The sequence below is a fragment of the Microtus oregoni genome, unplaced genomic scaffold (assembly GCF_018167655.1).
Source record: "Microtus oregoni isolate MIOR12 unplaced genomic scaffold, Mior012 000055F_ref0000237, whole genome shotgun sequence".
Taxonomy (NCBI): domain Eukaryota; kingdom Metazoa; phylum Chordata; class Mammalia; order Rodentia; family Cricetidae; genus Microtus; species Microtus oregoni.
In genome coordinates this window covers 2190797-2214637 of record NW_024543831.1, presented here as the reverse complement: position 1 = coordinate 2214637, position 23841 = coordinate 2190797, and the positions used below count along the sequence as shown (strand labels likewise).

At 52.1% G+C, this 23841-nt stretch overlaps 1 protein-coding gene across 2 annotated transcripts; it reads right to left on the bottom strand.

Annotated features, from left to right (window-relative positions):
• Window positions 1-8474: 8474 nt before the first annotated feature.
• Fxyd2 (FXYD domain containing ion transport regulator 2) lies at window positions 8475-16154 on the bottom strand. 2 transcript variants are annotated; one of them, XM_041638724.1, is made up of 6 exons: window positions 16039-16154; window positions 10583-10621; window positions 10354-10428; window positions 9141-9177; window positions 8955-8985; window positions 8475-8712 (listed from the first exon to the last, which is right to left on the bottom strand). In XM_041638724.1, exons 1-5 carry the CDS (start codon window positions 16055-16057, stop codon window positions 8961-8963), a joined length of 195 nt encoding a protein of 64 aa, XP_041494658.1. In that variant the 5' UTR covers window positions 16058-16154; the 3' UTR covers window positions 8475-8712; window positions 8955-8960. The 2 variants fall into 2 exon arrangements, with proteins under 2 accessions (XP_041494658.1, XP_041494657.1); XM_041638723.1 differs by lacking the exon at window positions 16039-16154 and adding an exon at window positions 13397-13537.
• Window positions 16155-23841: the final 7687 nt, after the last annotated feature.

Below are 23841 nucleotides of genomic sequence, written 5' to 3'. Positions count from 1 at the left end.
AAGAAGTCACCCCTAGGGCTTCTACATGTGTTTGTTTATTTCATTGTTGTGGTGCTTGTGACTGAACTCAGGGCTTTGAGGATGCTGGGAAAGCAATTGACTACCGAGCTACATTCCCAGCCCCATTTATTCATTTTTTTTTTTTTTTAGCTGTTTTAAACATGGTCACCCATTCCCCACACCCTAAAGGTACTGATAAATCTCTGGGTGACTCAACTCAGAACCTCTGTCCTCACACATACCCTGCATGGGGGAGAACGGCTGTGGAGAAACACAGAATGGCCCCCAAGGCTCACAGACAACAGGACAGAGCAGGGGTAGGTACTTAGAGGACCTTGTTCTGTAAGCAGGTTAAACCAGGCTCAGTGGATTAAAATGACAGTGGGCTGTTGGGCAACATTGCAAGTCACCACAGGGCAGAAATAAGTCTCTGCTTTAAAACAATTACACACACACACACACACACACACACACACATTTTGCAGTGCCCACAGAGGCCAGAAGAGGGCGAACGATGAATTCTCCTTGGGTTTGTTGTGAATTGCCATATAAGTGCCTGGAATTGAACCAGGATCTCTGGAAGAGCAACCAGTACTCTTAACCACTGAGTCATCTCTCCAAACTCCTCATCCCACCTTTTTTAGGGTCACTGTGGCCCAGGTTGGCCTCAAACTTTCTAAATAGCTAAGGATGACCTTGAACTCTTTCTTGATCCTCCTGCCTCTACCCTGGAAGAGCCGGCCTCTCTCACTATAACTGCAGAGACGGCTGCTGGTCAGCAGGGCTGTATCTACGATGACGGGGCTGCCTCTTTCTCTAGCACAGTCTACTCAGCCCCCCACACTCCAGGGGGACATTTCCTAAGTGTTTTCTGAATGAATCTGGGATGGTGTGGCTGGGATAGATGACTTTTCAAATCTCATTGAGAGCTGAGGTTTATGAAAACTAAGAGAGAGCTGCATAAATTCAGAGAAAGGGACAGCCAGCAAGAGCAGAGAAAGGACTTGAGCTGGGCTTGGGGGACCGAAAAGCCCAGGTTTGGCGTAGTGTTGGCGAAATGGATGTGGTCAGTGTCTGTAGCTGAGACAATCGCACATTGGGCATGTGGCATCTTAAGGAAGTCTTCAACCACACTTAGTTAGTGCCCTGTAGCTAAGCAGAATCAATCATTTGTTGGCACCAGCTGTGCCCTTTGGCAAATTTCAGCCAGAGCCATGGGCAGTTGCTCATCACGATGACCGTAACAGGCCCGGGTGGCGGCCGAGTGCCACACACAGGTCCTCAGGACATTGCATTGTTTTCTCACACAGTCCTAGAAGGCCAGTTTCTTGCTTACCATTCCCATTGGGCAGACCACAAAGCTGAGGTTCAGAGAAACTTAGTTAACGTATCCTCACACAGATGGTGACCTCTGTATGGTCACTCATGGTGGTGGCAGTGTTTGCTGTTACCTTTCCAAAGCAGAGTTGACATAGAATTTCAAACATACACGAGCAGGGAGAGCGGTCTATCGGGCCACCTGGCCCGTTTCCCAGCAGCACCTGCCATTCACTTGAGGTCAGTCTGACTTCACAGGTTACCCCACAGCTCCTTCTCATCACCTTGGATTGTTACGTTTTTATTCTATTTGTTATTGTGTGTGCACAAACACCATGACGCACACACGTGAGGTCAGAGAACCATTTCAAGGCAGCTCTTCTCCCTTGCTTTTCTCTGTTGAGCCACCTCCCTGCACGCTTGGCATTGTGTTGAATCGTACAGCATTGCATTAAAGGACACCAGTCGACTTTGCAGTCTCATGGTAAAGTACCCTGAGCCAGGGACACCCCGGTCCTGCCCCTCTTCCACTCATGTTTCAAGCTAGCCACTCTTTCAAACACCTCAGTATTCAGGCAAAGATGTGAGTTGTGGGGTAGTCTGTCCTAAAGCCCTGTCCCAATGTGTGGCTTCTCTGAGGCACCTATGTGTCTGTACCTGGAGCCTCGTCCCTCAGCCTGGTTTCTCTGGAGACAGAGACAACTGGATGTGTTGGGGCTTTGGCTGCGAGTACAACTGTAAACCAAGTTTGTCCTAAACTCACACTCTGGTCGTGCATTTACGCCTTGTTAGTTACTGCTTTGGGGTAGGAGAAGGGTAGGAGGAGGGGCAGTCTCTGCTTGGGCGGGAAGGACTCCCTCCTCTTTCCAATCTAAGAGCAAGAGGTACAGAAAAGACAGAAGAGGAGTAAGCTTTCTCAATAGTTTGGCCAGATAAGGATACAGTACCTATTATGGCCAATAGGTGTCGCCTGAAGAGCACCATAATCATAGGCAGCATGGAGCGGTTATGGTGAGCTTTTTGGGTACAGCTAAATCAGGGCTTCTGACCCCTGCTTATATGACCACACACACACACACACACACACACACACACACACACACACGCACATTCACACATGCACACTCATGTGCACGAATTGAGAGAGAGAGAGAGAGACAGAGAGAGACAGAGAAGAGAGATATCTCCAAGGCTGCTGGTTTTCTACATCATTTACGTGTTTAGATGTAGGCAGCCTCTCAAGGGTCTTGGGCTGGCATTTGCCCTGAGGATGCTCTGTGTGTTTCTGGTCGGCATTTTTATAGACAATCTCCACACTAGTGTGTCCAAAGGCCCAATACAGTGCCCGGAACATGCCGCCTATTCAAATCTCCGATTAAAACACAAAGTCCACAGACCAGGATTGAGCTTGCCTTGAGCCTCAGCTAATTCCCCTTCTGCTTGGTAGCACGCTATGGCTTGGTCATAGATAAGGAAACTGAGGCACAGAGATGAAGAAGGATTTCCCTGGTGCTGTCCAGATGATGGCTGAGCTCTGCTCCACCTATTTTTCCCACCTTGTCCCATCTTTGTCCCTGCAGGATCTGAGAGGAGGAAAACACTGAGTCTAGACGACAACCAGGTTTCTAGATCTGCTCAGATCAGGGTGGTGACGCCGGGAGCCTATGCAAACAGTGGCATCCGGGTTTTACCTCATTCGGTGAAGGGCGGAGTGGGCAGGTTAAACTGTGGTGTATACCCACCTTGAAGGGATGATCGTCAGGGGAAGAGGGCAGAGTGTATTTCCAACTCCGCTTATTCCTTTTAGAGGTTTGGTCACCAAGGAGGACTCTGCTCTCCCGCTCAGTGTGGCTGCAGTTCTCAGTGAAGCTTGGGACAGAGAAGCTGGTTATGTGGCGCCCCCTAGTGTCCAATGACAGGATGACAGCATTTCAGGCTGTGCTGAAATCTCTACAATCTCAAAGTCTCACAGTAAAGACTGCAACCTGGGCAGTCTTTACTGTGAGACTTTGTGTGGTTTTGATTCCAGCAGAGGCAGGCAGAACTCTGTGGTTCAAGCCCAGCCTGAGTTAGTTCCAGGACAGGCTCCAAAGCTACAGAGAAAACCCTGTCTTGGAAAAAAAAAAAAAAAAAGACTGCAACCTGCCCCGCCCCATCCCAGCTTGGGTCCATGACAATCCCTGAGACTCCAGTCTGGGCCCTTTATTCTCCAATATGTGGGTCAAGCTCTAAGGATGGGGTTCCTGGTTGTAATTTGCTTGCTGTTGTTGTGATGAAACATTAGGGAGGCCTCCCAGTGGACCCACTCCCAGTGAACTGGACCCTCGTATATCAATCACTAATCAAGAAAATGCCCCATGGATGTGCCTACAGGCCAATCTGCATGTAGGCTAATTCACGAGAGCCCACTTAGAGAAGTATCAAGAATTTGTTAGGATACAAAACACGGATACACAACAAACACCGTGGTCTTCCATTCTGCCCTGGGGTGAATGGAACCAACAGTCTGATCTCCCTCCACCACACAGGAGAACAAGCGACCTCCCCTGCCCTTCTTTTTAAGAGGTCACTTTGGCAGACTAGAAGCAAGCTAGATAGCCCAAGGTCATGGACAAGGCGAACACCCGAACAGAGGCAGTTTATCAATTGAAGGTCCCTCTTCCCAGATAACTCTAACTTGTGTCAAGTTGACAGAAAAACTAACCAGCACACTCCCTGAAGCACATGGACCTGTCTACCATGGCGTTTCCAGCGTTGGTAGGGTGACAGCAGCCCTAACACTCTGGGCCACACGTCCTCCTTAGGTCAACTAACAAGTCACCGAGAGCAGTGACGACACCTTGGAGGTCCAGACACGATGTTTAGTTTAAATAGACAGCAAGGGGAACGGGTAGCTGTGCAGTCCAGGTCAGCGTGTGGTCTAGCCTGGCCCTGATCCATCACTGTCTCTAGTTCCTCCCGCAGGTTGTTCCGATGAGTACTCAGAACTGTGAGATCCTTCCCAGGAAACAAGTTCCCCTCTGGCTGGCACCACAGTCCCAGTCTTTCTTCTCCCAGCATGAGATTTCCGGGGAAATTCCAGTTCTTCGGTTGAGCCATTGTTTCCACAGCTGATGAAGGGGGATAGAATATTCACAGCTGCTCAGCCCCCTGCATTAGACCAGGCTAGCCTCTGCCCAGGCTCTCTCTGCTCACAGGTTTCTCTGCCTCTCCCCAGTTCCAACACGACTAGAATCACACCCACCCCCTTTTCCTCAAGTAAAAGGAAAGCAAGCAATCCAGAGACTTTTCTCCACGATCGCTCAGTTCTCAGGATAACAGGACCTCAGACCCCTTTTCCCCTGGTCAAGGGAAGAAACCCAGAGCCCCCAGGTGAGGGAGCAGAGGGCCGAAGGAGGGACGATATCCCACATGTGACCACCACACCTGCCCCTCAGTTTGTACGGGACTGGAAGGGGTATGGGTGTTGCGGTCTATCCCTGGTTTCTGTTTATCTTCCAGGTGGGCTCATAGGGCACTGTCTCTTTGCCATCTTTGGACATGGTGCCCTGAGAAGAAGACGCTGGACAGAACCTTTCCAAATCACTGATGGAAAGGTTCCCGGAAAGCCAGTGGCCTTGAGTGTTAGCTTGGAGATAATGCCCATCCCACAGACAGCAGCCCAGGGTTCCAGTGAGTTTTGCTGGTTCTCAAGACTCAGAGGATGAAATGAAGGGTGCCACAGGGATGGATTTCAAAGGCCCCCCACTTCAGTGAGCCTACTACACACCATGGACTCTAACCCAGACCCCACCCTGAACGACCCTCCTCACAGGGCACAGTGGAGGGGGTCACTCCTCATTCACTGTCGTCCTCTGAGGAGCCAGTGCGGTGACTCAGCAAACATTCACGCACTCGGTCTTCTCCTGGATCTGGAATGGGCACTAGGGAGCATGAAGGAACCCACTGGTGTTATTCCCACCCTGGAGTGAGTAGCTAACAGCCTGGGACACAGAGTGAAGGAATGTTCAGATCCCAAAAGATATGTCATTGGAGCCTCTGGAAGGGCCCCAGAACAGCTGAGGCCCATTTTGCACCCCTTACTCCTGCTGTGTCTCCTGGTGGCTGTCTGAGGGTTCAAAGCTTCTCCTGAGTAACTTTATTAACTTCCTAGTGAATGTTTGGTTTGCAGACAGGAGAACTGAAATGTTATTCATCACAGAGCAAGGACGCCGAGCTCCAGGTGGTCTGTGTAAATGCCTGCTCGGTTACTGATTGACAGGCCTTTCTGGGGGAGCAAAGACAGAATCAGCCACGCTCCTGGAGAGGGTCACGCTAGCTCATGCTCTGCGTCTCCAGGTGTCTCGTGCTAGCCTCCTTCACTTACCCAGCCGGTGTGACCTGTGGCTGTGTATCCAGCTGTGTATTAAGAACAGCCAACTTCCCCTTCAGAGTCAGCACCCCTGGACTTTTAGACCACAAGTCAGAATTGTTGTCTCCTGTTTTGTTTCCCCAAAGCCAAATCTGGAGACAGACAAGGACCTTTCCAAGGTCACACAGCAGGCTCAGGGAGGTGGCTAAGAAGGCCAGTTTCAGTTTCCAGAGTGTGGTTTGCAGCCTGCAGGGCCTCAGCAGCTGTTCTGGGCCACCAGCTGCTGGCCTGGCTGGGAACTCCCCATCCTCCTCCATCACCCTTCTGCCTGGCCCACCTGGCCGTTCCTCCCAGCACCACCAAAGCTTCTTCCAGGAAGCAGTAGCGAGAAGTTCTCAAAACAGGAAACCGGGTCTTGAGATGTAAATGCCGGCATGGGAGGGTGGGACCCAGGGTCCCACTGCGCAGCCCAGCAGGCTTGGAGAAAGAAACTTGCCAAATGGGGCCTGAGTGGTGCTGGCCCCTGGGCCTCCCAGATGTGAGGCCCATGACAACTGGGGAGCCTCCACCCTAACCCATGCCGTGTTGCCATCTCCCTTGTCCCTCCAGTGTCTGCCTGAAACCCTAGGCAGTAAAGTTCCAGATTGGAACAGTAGAGGTGAACGGCCACAGCATTCACCAACTGGGTTGCAGGTATGAAGTCTCTCTGTGAGGGTTGGGTTACCACCACCCAACTGCAGTTCCGAGCGTGACCACTTGGGGTGCACCTCTGCAGGGAGGTGATTCACTGCCCAGTGGCGCGCTCCATTCCCGAGCAAGGTTTTGAGGGAGAGGCGACTCATCCTCCCTTTGCCATAGGACCCACCTCTGTCCAAGGAGCCTCTCATTTTGGTGTGGGTAGGGTCAACAGAGCTACTCGAAGCTAGTCTGTTGGGGCACCCTCTTTGTTACTGAACCGAGCCCAGAACTGCTGGGGTGTGGTGGAGGTGATCCCCAAATCTGCCAAAGGTTTTAGAAAACCTAGAGGCCCGTGCGAAGAGTCCTCACACTTTAGATGAACCAGCGTCGGTCCTGGCTTCTGATAGGCAAGTTAAGTCCAGACAGGACAGGGCCCCACCCAAACCACCCTCCCCAAGATGGGCAAGTTGCCCTTACCCTAGGTGTCCCATACTTAAGTGTTAGTGAGTTTGGAAAGGGGCATCTGGAGATGGGAATAGATATAACTCAAGCTGTGCGGTCTGAGGCTTCGTGGAAAAGCGTCCAGAGTTTTCCCAGGAAATCAGGCGCAGGCCAGCGATTCAGGAATCGCAATTTTAGGTGACTCTGAGTAAGTCGTGTGCTCCCTCTGGTGGTAGGAGGAGAAATTACACCCTAAGGCAGCTAGGGTGTAAGCTATGTTTTGGCGAGGCAAGGGACACTTTCAAGACTAGGTTTGCATTCAGTAATTTAGTACCGTTCTGCTGTGTGGAAAGCCTTTCAGTGGACTCTCTCTCAGTGTGTGGAGTTCCTGGAGTGCAAAGGGAGACGTCCTGGTCCAGGAGCAGGTCACAGAATCAGAATGTCCCCTGGAGCTGTGGTCCTCAGCCCTGGGTTGGCTCGCTGAGCATCAGCCTGGGTGAAGGTGGCACCACAGACCTTGAATAACCTCTTCCTGTCTACCTTGGCCCTGAATCCCAAAACCTTGAAGAGCTTGCTTGGCTCCTCCCCATCCCACCCCTGGCCAGACCTGCTCCAGCTCTGCTCAGTCCTCCCACCTCTAGAGGGAGCTCAAGCATAGCGGACCCGAGTTCTGCCTGAGGGTGTGAGGTCACAGTTTGTCAGTGGCCTGATACTGAGGCTAGTAACCAGACTTTACCTAGCTGGCTACTGGCCTCAACTGGAGCCTGACCTTCCACCTCAGGCTTCTCTATCTCTTAGCTCTCATAGCAAAAGGCAGGCAGGGTGTCTGTCACCTTGTCTAGACAAGTCACTGCCTCTTGGGGGGGGGATGTGATGTTCAGTGTCCCCTTCTTTACAATGGAATGGTCTCAAAGGACTGTCCACCCCTGAGGGTGGGTGGGTAGGTGGGCTTCAGAGCCTAGGGGCAGTGGGTTAGTGCAGAAGGCTTAAGTATTGAGTGAAATGACCTGTGCACCCTGACTCTGTGGTCCAGCAAACACAGCCTGTTCCTTTCAAATACTGTCACCCAGGGTTCTGCTCGGATACACTGAGATGCAGATAAGGAAGCCAGTCACCAGATGGTGCCAGCATCCTGCCAGCCCTCCAGTCTCCTTGGAGATTTCATGAGAATGGAGGGAGGGGGAGTTGGACCCCTTTGTAGGTCTCTGCTCAGATGGACGGGGCAGGAGGAAGCAAGTAACAGTGAACTCACTCTCATTGCTCACTCCTGGCTCAGGGATGAAGCAAGCCAACACCCAAATAGACAGGTAGGAGTGGGTCCAGCTGGAGTCCCTTGGGCCCCACCCACTCAAGGAGGGCGGCTTGGCAGATGTGCTGGGGGCATGCACCGAAGCCCAGCATCAGGCCTTTTAGACTCATCCACCCTGGACAGCAGCACACTTTAGGAAAACCTATGAACATAGATAGCCACAGGCAAGCTACCTCTTAAGTGGTCAAGAGCACCCAATAAACAAGTTCCCCATGGGAGCACCCAGGCTTCAACAGCATCCAGCAGGACCCAACAGACCCAGTCACCTTGAGCTTGACACCTTCAGGCCATGCAGAAGTCAAGCAGAGGTCTCTGTCCCCAGCTGTTCAGGGGAGAATGATGAAGGGCCCATAGATGATCATACCAGGCCTACTTTCATTGGCAGGTACTTGCCAGAATGATTCATTGAAAACCAGTGAGACGGGGCTGCACATATACCCCAACTTGGAACAGGAAGTGGGGTGTGAGAGGAGCTGGGGAGGGGAGTGGATGACCATGAGGGGGTCATAGCGAGCCCGGCACATCCTTCAGCCTGTGCAGGCTGTGTCAGGACAGTGGAGTACAGCGGGGAAGATGGGCATCCTTAGCGCCCATGCACTGGTGAGCACTGGTGGCTCTGGAAAGACAAAGGCAGGGTTTGAGCTGGAAGAGAGATCTCTGGGGCTGGCAGCTTTGTCCCTGTCCCTCTCACTATTCCCAGCAACCCCTCTGCAGCATCCCTACTCCACACATCCCACTTCAGACACTCAGCCCTCACTTTAACATTCAGCCCACCCGACCCCCTCATGTCTCTCTGATTACTGCCTCTCGTTCATACTTACTCTCTAAGCAAACCCTCACCACCTGAAGGGGACATACCTGTTGTCACAGCTCATCCTCATTGACCTGCCTGGGATGGGGAAGAGTAAAGAAAGGATGAAGGGAGATGGAGGGGAAACCGCAACCCCCCCCCCCCAGATTGTGAGTCCCCGCCTCCTGGTTAGGGAATATTTCCTGCTCTCCTCTTGCCCCACCCACCTTGTTAGTTCCCCCGACAGCACTCACCTGTGCCTCTTATTGCCCCCACAGCGGAATCTTTTGCCTTGAAAAGAGATGGTAAAGTTTGTTGTCATTTTCCAAGGAGGCCCTGGAAGACTCAGTTCTGCTAGGCTTGCCCCCTCCGGCATCATCACAGTGTGGGGCTTGGAGTCTGTTTATATAGAGCTGTCCCACCAAGCAATGAGTCAATGAACAACCGCTCACTGCACCAGAACTGCGATGGACTGTGAACATGTTTGGAAGTGGAAGCTGGGACCAGAGTTCATGATGCCACCAGCACAATGTCGGGCACAACAGGGCAGCTGCTCGGTACACACTTGGGGGAGAACAGGCCAAATCCAAAGTTCAAATCCCTGCCTAGGCTCCTAACTTCCAAGAAATGCACGCCCCCTAAGACAGATCCAGGAGCCCAGCTTTCAGGTGGAGTGGCAGGAGCCAGAGTGTGGGGTCACTCCAGAACACAGAAGCCTGTTTGTTTCACCAAGGGTCTCCCTGATTGCCATTCTGGTATTTTTCTTTTGGTTGCAACAATAGAAAACAACCAGCATTTACTAAGCACTTGCTTTTGTGCCGGCCAGGGCTGAAGGCATATACAGGACATTTGTCTCTCCCTAGAGCCCTCCATGCCTACCTCGGACCCTCTTATTATAACTCGCCCCCCCCATAGCTGTCTTAGGATGCTAGCTCCAATCTTACAAGACGGATGGGATTTCCCCCATTTAACAGGGAGAAAATGGAACTTCTCCCATCCTCAGAGTTAGGATAAGTCAGTGGTAAATCCCAGGGCCTGGATTCCAGCACTGCTGGTTTCCAGCAATATGGGGAAGGGTGAACATCAGATACACCTGGGGAGGGGAGCTGCCACAAGTCTCTCCCCATGAGCCTCATTGTCCATCTCAAACGCTGACAATGGGGGTAGGGGTACCGTCCCTCAGTGTGCTGAGATTACCTAATGGCTAGGGCGGCTAGGGTGCGGCCACCCCAGAAGCTGCCCAGATGGGGTTTGGGTCGGCCCTGCCTGCTCCCTTGACCTCCTCTGCCCAAGGGTTGCCCAGACTCCCCCCTCAGTTTTCCCTCCTAAGGCCACTAGGGGGCACCCTGAAGGAGGCAGGAGCCTGCTGTCCCCTGCATTCCTCCTCGGGCTGGAGTGTGGGTTGGAGGCTGATGTCCTCCTTACTGTATGACTTAGGAAATACAACAACCACCAGTCTCCACTTACTGAGGAGGATGAGGAGCCCCACGACGAAGGCCAGGCCCGCAAAGATCAGGCCCCCTTTGCGGACAGTCTCGTAGTCTTGAAAGAGAGGAGCCATGGGCAGTGGTGTGAGCTCGGCCACTACCAGACCTCCCAAGTCCACCCACCAGCAACCCCATACTCTTGAGGGCAGATAGCAGGGACCCAGGGATGGGAATCAGCTGATGGGGTAAGCAGGGGAGGACTGGCTTACCATAGTGGAATGGATCCTCTGCTCCCTTGGCGCTGCCACCTGAGGAGAGAGTTGGGGGTCGGGATGAATAAGACATCACAACCCTAAAGCAGTGGAAACGCTGGAATTCTCAAATGATCCCTAAGTGCCCAGGTGGGCAAAGGAAAACCGGGTAAGAGTGGCCTGAACATCCACCCTAAGGCTGCCTCACACAGACATCCTAGGATCAGAGGCAGGGCATCTGTTGTGGAGATCTGTGTGGGCTGGAGGCGCACAGTCCCAGCAGGGTGTGGTCCTCCCCAGCTCCCTGCTCTGTATCACGAGGACAGGCCAAAGAGCTGGGTTCCCAGGAGGCCCCTAAGTGGCCTCTGCTGATAGAATCCCACTTCCTCAAGGAGGAGCAATATCTGTGAATGGAATGAGTGAGAAACACAGAGCCTCTGTGATCAGCCAAAAGGAGGAAGGAACCATGAGTCCACAGCTGGGGTAAGGATCCTGGAAATGGAGGGCAGAACAGGGACTTGAATGTAGGTCATTATCCTCAGGGCAAACTTAACAAGAGTGAGGCATATACACTCAGTGTCTGCATTATCGACCCCAATGAACAGACCATTGGCTCAGACCCCCTGTAGGGTGCTATTGTTATTTCTCTCATCCACAAGGGACTGAAGCCTAGAGAGGGTCAGTGAGCCACACAGCAAGTAAGTGTGGAGCTGGGATTTGAACCCAGGCTAAGGGTCACTGTGAGTCTAAATGCTAGGTTTCCTCACAAGTGACAGATAGGAAGACTTGTCCACAGGCTGCGTAGCCCTGGCCCTGCCTCCTGTGGCCCCCTTCATTCTGGTTGAGGTGAATATTCTGCTGTCCGCCCCCCTGAGCTCAGAGCTTTCACCCTGGGATAGCAGGAGGGACACTGCAGTCACCTCCCCCATACCAGACGCACTCTGCTGCCCTGCGGTGGACCCTCTTGGCCCTAGGGGGCTGAGGCCCTTGTCAAAGAATGAACAAGTTAGCAGTTCCCAGGCAACTTTGAACTGTGTTCCTGTTGTGGTCACAGATAAGGCCTGGTGAGTCCAGCTGTTTCCAGTGGCCGGGGACGGGGCGGCGGCGGGGGGGGGGGGGGGGGGGGGGACAGTCAGTGCCTCACAGGTCTTGGGTATGGGTTGTTCAGAAAGGCCAGAATCTAAGGAGAAGCCTTAGGGACCCAGGCTCTGCTTCCATGCACAAAGTCTCCCCAGCTTCAGTGACAGTCAAGGTCACGGGATGGGGGTTGCTAGTAGTCAGATCAGAGCTAGGACTCCCCTTTCAGAACCATTTGATGAGCCCCTCCCCCACCAGTGCTCTAGGCCAGAATCCTCAAGATATGAGTCAGTAGGGGTCCTATGGATCCCAAAACCCAGGACTTTTCCTGTGTCCCTATGCCAGTTGGGGAAGGCTGGACCGGAAGGGCTGCTCTTCCCACTCCCAACCCTGGCAGTCACTGCCCACTGTGTGATCTTAGTTCTCTATCCAGTACTAGAAAGTCACACTGGGCAGGGTGTGAGAGGCTGAGACAGGAGAATTATAGGGAATTTTAGGTTACTCTGGACTATACAGTGAGTTCCAGGCCAACCTGAGTTACAGAATAAGATTCTGTCTCAAAAACAAAGTCACACACTCACACACATACACTCACACACATACACATGTACACACTCACATACACATGCACACACATATGCACACTGACACACTCACATATACGTGCACAGCACACACACACATGTACACACACACTCACATACACATGCACACACATACACACACTGGCACACTCACATATACGTGCACAGCACACACATACACATGTACACACACACTCACATACACATGCACACATATGCACACTGACACACTCACATATACGTGCACAGCACACACATACACATGTACACACTCACATACACATGCACACACATATGCACAGCACACACATACACATGTACACACTCACATACACATGCACACACATATGCACACTGACACACTCACATATATGTGCACAGCACACACATACACATGTACACACTCACATACACATGCACACACATATGCACACTGACACACTCACATATACGTGCACAGCACACACATACACATGTACACAAACACATACATGTGTACAAGCACATGTACTTGCACACTCATATACACGTGCACACTCACACACATTTCTGCTATTCTGCTTCTTTTCTGTGGGGGTGGAGAAGTTAGGGTCTTTTCCCAAATGTTAATTTTCTTAGAGGGCCACCTGCTGGAAACCCGGAGGTAAGGGAGCAGGAAAAGGAGGGGGGGTCCAGCTGCTCACTGAAGGCATTCCCAAAGGGAAAAGGGGTTTAGCTTCCCACCGAAGGTAGTCCCAGAGGGAAGGGGGTTCAGCTGCCCACCAAAGGCAGTCCCAGAGGGAAAGGGGGTTCAGCTGCCCACCAAAGGCAGTTCCAGAGGGAAAATGGGTTCAGCTTCCCACTGAAGGCAGTCCCAGAGGGAAAAGGGGTTCAGCTTCCCACCGAAGGCAGTCCCAGAGGGAAGGGGGTTCAGCTGCCCACCAAAGGCAGTCCCAGAGGGAAAGGAGGTTCAGCTGCTCACTGGAGGCAGTCCCAGAGAGAAAGGGGGTTCAGTTGCCCACTGAAGGCAGTCCCAGAGGGAAAGGGGGTTCAGTTGCCCATTGAAGGCAGTCCCAGAGGGAAAAGGGGTTCAGCTGCCCACCGGAGGCAGTTCCAGAGGGAAAAGGGGTTCAGCTGCCCACTGAAGGCAGTCCCAGGCAGGCCTGCCAACCTCGCCAGGCACTACACTCACCATCACCAGTCGACAGCCCTGTCATTTTTCCAACCACCAGGGCTTCTCCACAGTCTTCCTGAAGCCTTTACTTCGGGGATAGTGTCTGCCGTGGGGTGGCCAGGACAGAGGTGGGGGACATTAAATATTAACAGTGTCAGGTAATATTTACCCTGGTCACAAGAAAAGCTGAGTATGCTCAGAGGGGCTCCCGCTGAGCCAGGCAAGGAGGAGGTGTTGGGGGGGGGAGATAGAGGCGGGGGAGTGGGGGGGCTGGCTGCTGTCTCAAGCCCCTCCCAAAGGAACTTTCCAGAGAGCAGGGCCCGGATGGGCAGCAGCAGTATTCTTCCATCAGCCGGCAAAGCCAAAGCCGCAGCTGGGCTGAGGAAGTGGAAGGTTCAGGATGCGCTCATTGTGAATGGCTCATGGGGGTGGGGTGGGGTACTTTGTCAAGTTGGGGACCTGGAGTCCCTTATTCCTCGGAGTTTCCTGCCAGTTCATGTGGACAGCACCATGACAGCTAACATCTCACGGGGCTCTCATGTTTCCCTGAGGGGTTCCTAAAGAGCCTGTCCTGCCTCCCCTCTCACCAAAACCCGACCATGGCACTGCTCTCTCTGACAGCCAGTCCTGGCTTCTCTCATTTATTCCGATCCTGGCGCCACTCACACCTCAGTCTGAAATGCTCTCGGTCATCCCTGACTAATGTCTTATCCTAATGCCTGACACTCCCTCACGTGGCTGTCCACCATGCACTTAAGGCTCTTTCAGGGCCGGACCCAGGCTTGTTCTTATGGCTTAGGAAACATTTTCTCTCTGGCTTCTCCCTACTCGCCATGAGTGTCTGAAACACAGAGAAGTTAGAGGTCTTTCCGAACAGCTAGTGAGAGTTGAAGAGAAGGGTTGTTGCTCGTTCAGATTCAGGGCACAGATGCTTTGCCTGTATTTACCAGGTTGTCCCCCACTTTATTGTAAGTGTCCCCTTGGCAACAATGGTGTGGGTTTTCTGTGAGTACTATACAGTCGTCTATGGGTTCTACACAGTAGAAGGGGCCTTCAACCGGCTAATTAATGTCCATCACAGGCAAATGATAGATAGATAGATACAAAGACGGTAGATGCATAAATAGCCAATAAGACATACATAATACGTACATACTTATGTGCATGCATGCAGGCTACATAGGTGATAGATGATAGATTGACGGAGAGATGACAGCTAGGTGGATAAAAGATGGGTGGATAGATAGACAGATAGATAGATAGATAGATAGATAGATAGATAGATAGACGGATAGATGGACAGACGGAGAGACAGACAAACAGATATCTACTTCCCTGGTACAATTCAGTCCTCCTGATGGGAAGGGCTCCATCTGTGCATCCCCCTCAACCAATGCCAGGGCACTGATAGCTCTGTTCACACCCTGGCTCCACCACTTGCTGGGCATTTGACCTTTGCCAACCTGTTTACCTCCCCATGCCTCTGTCTCTTCATCTACGCAGTGGGCAGGGCACAGCACTCAGGGAAGTGTGTGGAGTCTGAGGCAGGATATCAGAATATAGCCTAGGTCAGCAGGTACCACTGTTCCTGCGTTGCTTGAAAAGTGACGGACATTAGCCTTTCGTTTAATGGTACCCTCGGAAAGCCAGCCACTCTCTGTTAAGTGGGTGAGAGGAGAGAGCACGCGCCCTGGCTTTGGAGCGCTCGTGCAGCTCTCGCGAGCTTTCAGAGCCTGGCGACAGGCATACAGGAAAGCAGACAGCAGCCTGCCTTGTGAGGGCCTGGACCCACATGCTGGCTGTCAGCACGCACAATCCCCATCTAAATTTCTGCTATCTCCATCTGACAGATGAAGAAACTAAAGCTGAACACTGGCTTCTCCAACCATGCCTAGAGAGGCTTAGTGCCATAGCCTCCAGAGACCAGAAAAAACAGATCAAGGAGCGGTGAGGCCCAAAAAACAGAAAGGGGAGAGCCAGAACTGGAGTGCCGGCTGGGTCCCAAGACAGCTGGTGAATCTGGGGGACACTCTTCACCCAATGCAGCAGCACCCACACCCCTTATATTACCTTGGGGACTATCTTTGTAAACCACTATGAGTTCTCTCTGGAGTAAGAGATGAAAAATAGGTAGAAAGATACATGACAGACAGAAGGAAAGAAGAATGAATGGGGAGATGGGCAGGCGGTCATGCAGGTAGACAGGTAGGCAAAGCCACAAGAAAGCAGGTTGACAACTACTTTCTATTCCAGGCACTGGGAAAGTAACCCCTCCGTGGCTACATGATTCAGTAAGGAAGAACAGGACTAGCAAGCATCATCCCGTTTACTAGGATGCAGACATAACCTGCTAGGGAGCAGGCAGTTAGAAAGTACAGGGACTAAGATGTGACTCAGTCGTCTGAAGCCAGATGGATGGACACACAGCTGGATGAGGAGGCTGCTGATTCGACTTCCCCAGCCTCTGGTTCAGAGGTGCCCTGCACATCACAGCAAGCCCGGGATGCGGGGTTGAGGTGTCCTTATTTAGGGCAGCCTGCCTTTTCCATTTCTCTTCTCCCACAATTATGAGGAGCCAGTAGGTACATTTGAAAGTGATTAGTGGTCCCCTGAATCCAAGCTGGAGAGGGCAAGGATGGGGACAGGCTTGGAAGACTCACCCAGGTACCACCTGTCCATGGCAGGAGCTGCTGGAAGTGTCTGAGGTACACAGGAGCCAGGGAGTACCTGTCCTTGCCTGGGGGCCTGGGTGGGAAGAGTGACACTCTCTTTGTACCGGATGACTGAGCTGGGACAGGAAGAATAAGGCAGAGGAGGGGCTGATGGGGGAACTGTTACCCTGCACCTGCCTGCCTGGGCTGGTTGGAGCAAGGGACCCACGTGAGGGTAGGGGAAGAATCTCCGGACTTCACTGGTCTGAGTATCCCAACAGAAGGGGATAAGGGGATACTCAGAGCAACAAAGTAAACTGCAGCTTCCTCCCTTCCCCCATGGTGAACTTGCTGCTGCAGGGTTCCTCTAAGGGCTCTAGCCAGGACACAAGCTGACAGGACCAGAGTGTCGCCTCTCTCCTCCCCTCCCCCCTTGGGTTTCAGGTCCACAGCTGAAGGAGACACTCAGACGCAAGTGTGGGTCCCTAAGTCTTCACTCAGTAGATTTTATCCTCCCAGCCAGTGGGCCCCACCCTGATGTCTCTTGCACCACCACCCCCCAGCCTGTTCTGAATCCCAGAGCCACCTGAGAGCAGGCAGGAAGCTGCTCCAGGTGCAGTGGGACTTTATGCAGGAAGCTGTTCCAGGTGCACCGGGCAGAGATGGGCAGTGGCTGGGGCCACAGCTGGTTTAAGGGTGCTCCCATGGTGGCCTGTCCTTCCTCCTCACCTACACTTCCTCACTTAGTCCTGGTGACACGTCCCAATTGTGATGCACCTGTGGGGTCTCAGCAAGAGTTCCAGCACACAATGATGTCCTCTGAGGAGGACTGGACTTTCTGTCAGGGGAACAGCTGAAAGGCAGACTATCTTCTAGCCTCCAGGGCTGGGATGGCACAGGAGCCAACAAAGGATTATAGGAGAGCCCTCAGTGGCTCCCAGAGTCCTTGTGCCCTGGCCACTGTGACAGGCTCAGAGCAAGGCCACTACAAGAAGTCTTTGCGGACTAAGATTGGACCACAGGGTCTCCTCAAGACTCCCAAGCTCATCCTGATTGGCCATTCCACTGGGATATCAGCAGAGCACTGACGGTGTTAGGTCTGGTCACCTTGGTGACTGGCCTCTCTGTTCCTCACAGCAGTACCCTGGGAGCTGGGGAAATGACACCCCCAGGGAGATGGAAGCTGACCTCCCATCCGGGTTCTCTGGGTAGGCTGAGGTCTGTCTTAGGGCTCTGAACTGGCAGCATCCCCGCCTCCAACCCCAGACCCTTGTGAGATGAAGGGTAACTCCACCCAGTGACCTTGTCACATGTTCCCAAGTGAAAATTTTAACCTTCAGGTAGCCTGGAGCCCTGTGTGGAAATTCCCCAAACCAGGCACTGGGGAAGTTCAGGAATGTTGCCTGAAGTTCAGTGGTCTCTGAAGACCTAGACAGGATCCTCACTTCCCCACAAGCCCACCACAAGCTCCCTCCCAACCTCAGGGTTGTGAAAGAGACATCCTCTTTCCTAATAGGTCCCTGTGCTCCCACCCAGCCCTTCTCTTGGAAGGGCTTCTTCTTGCTTTCTTGCCCGAGATCTTCTGAATACTGATTCTAAGCCCGGATCCTTTTGGTGGCCCTTCATTTTGTAAATTTCTTATGTTCATTTGTTGATTGATGATTGATTGCATGTGAGAGAGCTTGCCTGTGCAGTGTTCACGTCTGGAGATCAGAAAACAATTAGTGGGACCCGGGGTTGAACTCAGGGTGTCAGGCTTTGTGGCAAGTGCTTTTACTTGCCCTCTTGATAGCCCCCTTTTATGTTCCTTCTTAACCTCACTCTAATGGCCTTTCTGTCCCCAACTTGCTTGCTCTTCCGTCCATTCCAAACACACTGTCCTCTTAATGACTCTCTGGCCTTCCAGGACTTTGCACAGATAGTTTTTTGGGTGCTCAGCCTCCAGGGTGTTCCCTCTATCCTCAGGTTTTTCTCATGGGCTTCACTTAGAGACCCTCCTGGGTACCCTTTCTAAACTTTCACACTAGCCTAGCCCAGAGAGGTGGCAGCATTTTGCCAGTGACTCAGGTAGCCTCCAAGCTTGCCTCAGGCCACCTTCTTTCCAGTCTGACACCTGAGGGCAGCAAGTAACTGGGCTCAGTTTGCTCTAGAGAGGCAGCTAGCACTTAGGACCCTTGCCCTCAGACTCCTCCAACACCCTATCCTGCCAACCACCCGCTCCCCCACACCTACACACCCACCCACCCACACTCACACCCACCCCTCACACTCATACCTACCCACACACCCACACACTCACACAACACACACTCACACACGCACCCCATTCATACCTACTCACACACACACCCCCACACCCCACTCATACCTACCCACACGCCCACATATACATACACACTCACCCACACATCCCTCACACACCCATACATCCCACACTCACACCCCCGACACACACACCCAACCACCCACACCCACATCGATCCACTCACCTGCTCCCAGCCCTGAAAGCCCAGGTAAGAGTTAAGAGTTGCTGAGGTCTGCTGAGTCTAAGCCCCTCCTCAGACAACTTCCATCCATCTCCCAGCCCGCCAAGATCATCAGGGTTTAGTCACTGCTGGGGACAACAAACTCTCTCTGAGAAATCTTAATCCCCTGCAAAGGGACCCCTTTTCCAACTCCCCTGAGAGCAGCTGAAGGTATATCTCTCCCATGTCCCACAGGGTACCTTAAAGCCAGACCACCCCACTACAAATCCTTCTGTACACTGATCTTGCCCTTCTGACCCAGTGAGTCATAGCAATAGCTTCCTGTACCCTGCCATCTAAAATGCATGGTGACACCTACCTCAGAGACTTGTTGAGGAAGGAGATCATTAAGGGAAGTGCTTGGCTAAAGACGGTCCCAACAATGGTAATACCACTCTCTTCCCTAAGCTGGGCTGGTTCCCCAGGAGATAAGATTGCTCACCACATCCCTTTACATAGCTCAGGAGCCCCCTTGATTTCTACTGGAAGCTCCCTGACAGTTGCCCCTGACCCTGTGCGACAGCCAGGAGCCCCACCAGCCATCACCACCACTGGCCCCAAGCTTCTTTTCTTCCCCTGGAAAAACACAAGCGCATGCCCTCGCCATCAGTACCTCAACCTCCGTTCTCCTTCTTAGAGTCTTGCATAGCACAATGGGGCCCAGTGGCCACGAAAACACCACTGTCCTGCTTTTTAAAAGAACAGAGCTGTTCAAGAGCCTCTGTTTTTCCTTCTCTGTTGGGTTTCACCAGAGTGGAGCCCCGGAGGAGCATCTAGCTCTGCCCTCCTGTGTCCTCTAAGACCCAGAGACCAAGGCAGTCTGCCCACAGGGATCTCAGTGGCTCTGCCTCATTCTCCCAAGTCCTCCAGGCAGGTCTGTCTTAATTCACAGGGCAGTCATGTGGACAGTCCCCACTGCTTTTGTGGGTATGGAGGTCACAGGCAGAGACAGCCAGCTGATCTTTGTCTCCTCAGAGCCAGCAGGAAGCATCAGAGTAGAGGTCCTCACCATAGCCTTCCCAAAACAGGACTCTGGCCCACGAGCCAGAACTTTGTGATGTTTCCTGCCAGAATCCACAGCATTGCACTTGAGGCCCCGGCATCATTTCCTCCACATGGTGTTGATTTGTAGCTCAGAGGAGCTTCAAAGGGGCGGAAACCCAAAGCCCCAAGAAAGCCCCGACTCTGAGCTTAGGACCATTCTCCAAGGTATGGTCCCCATGGATACTGGGCAGGGAAGGTGGCCACTCCTTGTAGGCCACATCTGTGCCAGCTAGAGGTCCCAAGCCCTAAAGAATGCCAGCTCCTGTCTCCTGCTGTGACCGCAAATGCCAGGTAACTGGGGTCTTATAAGGCCAGGGCTTGGAGGAGGTGGGCCCCAAAAGACGCAGCCCTTAAGTGTTGGCTTCAAGATGGCCCAAGCGGTGAGGCACAGCAGTTCTGGGAGCTGCCAAAGGGCAATGTTTGCTGAGAGTCAAGGTCACCACGTTATGGCAAGGGCAAACCCATTAGTCCAGCCTCCTACACTGAGAACACCCTCGAGAGAAATACATTATTGGCTTTCTCGGAACCCATGCCTGGAAGTGATGTGTTTCTGGTGGCTCCCTGTAGCCACTGCCTTTGGAGAACCTTGGGGAAGCAAGCCATTCCTTTCCCTCTATGGCCTCTGGAGTCCTCAGGTGTGACTCCTGTGGCTTTTGTATGGCCTGTGGCCATCCTGTTCGGCCTGTGGGCTTACACAGACCACCACATCCACTCACTGTACCATCCCCTCACCTGGCAATGACTCCACCTGCTTCATGGTTCTGGAGCATGGCAAAGATCTGCTTTGCTTTCCCTGACATCACAGTGAGTCAGGCTGTGGTGCCACTATTTCACAAAGAATGGGAACTACAGGTAATATGTGTACAAGTCAGGACTGGAACCCAGGTTTAAAGGGCAGACAGGGACCCTTGCTATCGGTGAGGAGGCAATCCTTACACAGCCAGTGTTGCTAGTACTGGTAACATGACATCTTCATGTAGAAAGTTAAATGTGTTTTCATGTGTGTTGTATCACTTTAACTCAAAGAAGTAACAGGAAAACATTGTTTATGTGTGTGTGTGTGTGTATATATATATACACATATATAAAAACCGCACACATATATAACATATATATATATACTGTACGGCAACACTATAATTATACATATGTCATACTATATATGTATTTTCATACACGTATATATATACTTGCATTTATATATACATATATAGTATGTAAATACACGCATATATGAGGGTATAATATAGTGTGTATGTGCTGTACAGTTAGTATACCGTATATATAGTATATACACTGTATAGTAAAGTATGTAGTATATATAATATATAATATAGTAGATGCACTGTACAGTATAGTATATAGTATATATATAATATAGTGCATACACTGTATAATATAGTGTATAGTACAGGCTACTCCCGCTTTGGTGGCTTTCTCAGAGTCACATGGCTAGCAGGAGGCCTAACCTACTCTAAGGATTTCTAGAGCAAGAAGGAAAGTGACAAGAGAGGTGGGGATTGAAGCTCACACAGCTGGAGAGAAGAGGGGTTCAGGTTCTGAGGCAGGGACTATTTCCAAAAGGCCCACTCCTCCTGCCCAATATCCCGAGTCATTCAGGACATCAGTGCCAGCACTGCTCCTTGGCAGGGCACCTCTTGTTGCTCAAGGCCATGGAGCTGGTGCTGGCTCCAGAAAACAGCAGGTGGTTGGCTTGAACTGGTTGATTCTGCCACCAGGGGCTTAGGGGTGACAGCAATGAATCACACTAATGGCAAGAGGTGGCCATTCCCTCCTCTTTATGGCCCGAAGTCAGGTATTTTCAAAGCTCCTCCCCTGGCTTAGGCAAACACACCTGACCTTTCTAGCTTTCCCTGGGCCTCAGGGGGACAGGGTGCAGAGCAGCCAGGGACAAGGTGAGCACCAGACTGAGCTGGAGAGTTCTCCATCCTGTGGAGGGCAGAGCCCTGCCTCTGGGGGGGGGGGAAGCCCTTTGACCTTGGGGTGTACTTCAGCCTGGCACCCTCTTCCCACCTCTGTTGCTAACATTAAGTTTTGCTCTCTGCCTCTGCCCCTCATCCAAGAATAGTCTGGCCAATTCTAACCTCCATCCTGCAAGAGGCTGAGGTCCACAGAGTGTGCTGACCCAGGTGCAGATTAGTGACATTAAAATGAGCAGCAACAACTTTCAAAGCGGCTTCAATATCTTCAGGGACAAATTCATGTGAGATGGGGGGGGGTTCTGGGAGGTCAAATTTGGAGAACCCTCAAGGTCACTGAGAACGAGGGACTCACCGACCCTTTATTACAGTGGTCTGTAGTTTCCCTATCCAACCAAGTAAAGTTGCCACATTAAACCAAATCACAGGGACTGGGAATATAGCTCAGTCGACCACAAGCTCACATTGCATGCACCAAGTCCTGAGTTCAAACACCAGAGCACATCTGTAACCCCAAGTCAGGAGGTGGAGGCAGGAAGACCAGAAGGTCTTGGCTACATGTTTTGCTTTTGAGTTTGAGGCCAGCACTGGCTATATGAGACCCTGTCTTAAAGAAAAAAACAGAAAACAAATCACAAGTAGAAACAGGTATAGGGTATCAAAGGCTGGGTAGCCTGCAGGGTCCCACCCTCCTGAGGTTGCAGTGTTGATGTGAGTGTGGGAGGGGGGCTCATGTGAAGCCTCACCCCCACATCTGCCTAGACCTTGGTAGATGTCTAACTATACGGTTTTTATGGCCAAGTTTTCCATCTCTGTGGGTCTGGTCTCCAGACCACTGGCCTCCTTTATAGGAGCCTCCTCAGGGCACAGCCAGGGGTGCAGTCTAGCTAGGTCACTTCCTGAAGGGACATGACAAAAAGCAAGTTGGGGAAGAAAGGGTTTATTTGGCCTCTACTTCCAGATCATAGCCTATCATTGGAGGAAGTCAGGACAGGAACTCAAGCAGGGCTGGAACCTAGAGGCAGGAGCTGATGCAGAGGCATGTTTACCTGCTTGCTTCACATGTCTTGCTTGACCTGCTCTCTTATAGAACTCAGGACCACCAGCCCAGGGATGTTACCACCCACCATGGGCTGGGCCCTCCCCAGGTAATCACTAATTGAAAAAAAATGCATTCCAGCTAGATCTCATGGAGGCATTGCCTCAACTGAGGCTTCTTTCTCTCTGCTGACTCTCACCTTGTGTCAACTCGACACAAACCCAGCCAGTACAGCAGGTAAACGAAGTTGGTGCTTGCAGACACCTTGCAAAGCCAGGCACCACTTTAGACACATAGGAAAACAACAGTTACTCCCTTTTGTTGGTGCCGTGAAGGAAGGTCGGAACCTCTCATCGGACTTCTTCAAAGCTTAATGCTTTGGTTCTAGTAATGCCTGCACTGTACCCACAATCCTTTGTGTGTCTGGGGCCTCTGGGGTCTCAGTCCCCTGCAAGGACAGGAACTCCCTGATGCCTGAGTGTGCTGTGAACGGAGCTCACCTGCTTCCTTACCAAGTCCACGTGTGACCAGAGCTATTTTAACCCCTGCCACTACTGGCTTGACAATATTAGGCTTGAGCCCTGCTGAAAGACTCCATCTTTTCTGAGTCCTAAGGGGCAAAACACACCAAGGGCAGAGGTAAGGGCAGGTGTGGGAAATGCACCAAGCAGGCCTTGAGATCGTTAGCAAGAGAGTGAACCCATCTGCTCCCTCAGACCTGTGTCGTGCAGCCCAGAACCCTCCCTGGGCCTATGGAGGTTCTCTTGAGACCCTAAGAGGTTCCAGACAGTCTCGGGTTAGAACAAGGCTTATTCCTCCCCCTTTAGGAGTTGTGCCTTACCCAAGATACACAGAAGGCTGGAGACTGGGCTGTGCTTGCTACCTTCAAATGAATCTGCCTGCAGCTGTGTTTGTTTGGCCAACAGTACTTTAAAAAAAATCACCAAACTCAATCAGAATGTCTTTGGGAGGCTTGCAGGTCCTTTCTACATTACTGGCACTGTCACTTAGGTGACCATGGCTCTTTCTACTCTAACTTGCCCTGCTGTGAGAAGAACCTGCGACCAGCGATCTGTAGAAAGGGAGCGGGGAGATGGGATCCAAACCTGAGCTCTAGGAACCCTTTGTGAAAGAGGCCCAAATGCCCGGTGCCTCCCCAGCACCCTTCAGTCTTGACCTCCTCCCTCTGACTGGGGACAGGCTCTCTTGTCCTTTAAGGTCCCCAAACCCTCCTACTCTGAGAAGAAGGAAAGCCAATCAGAGC

What these genes read in the sequence shown, in the direction of transcription:
- Fxyd2 (XM_041638723.1), bottom strand. Translation starts at nt 13,421, where the DNA reads ATGACAGGGCTGTCGACTGGTGATG. An exon ending in GGGGCTCCTCATCCTCCTCA is followed by an intron (nt 9,178 to 10,353) that starts GTAAGTGGAGAC and finishes TCTCTTTTCAAG; the next exon opens with GCAAAAGATTCCGCTGTGGG. An exon ending in GGGGGCAATAAGAGGCACAG is followed by an intron (nt 8,986 to 9,140) that starts GTGAGTGCTGTC and finishes TCCCCATCCCAG; the next exon opens with GCAGGTCAATGAGGATGAGC.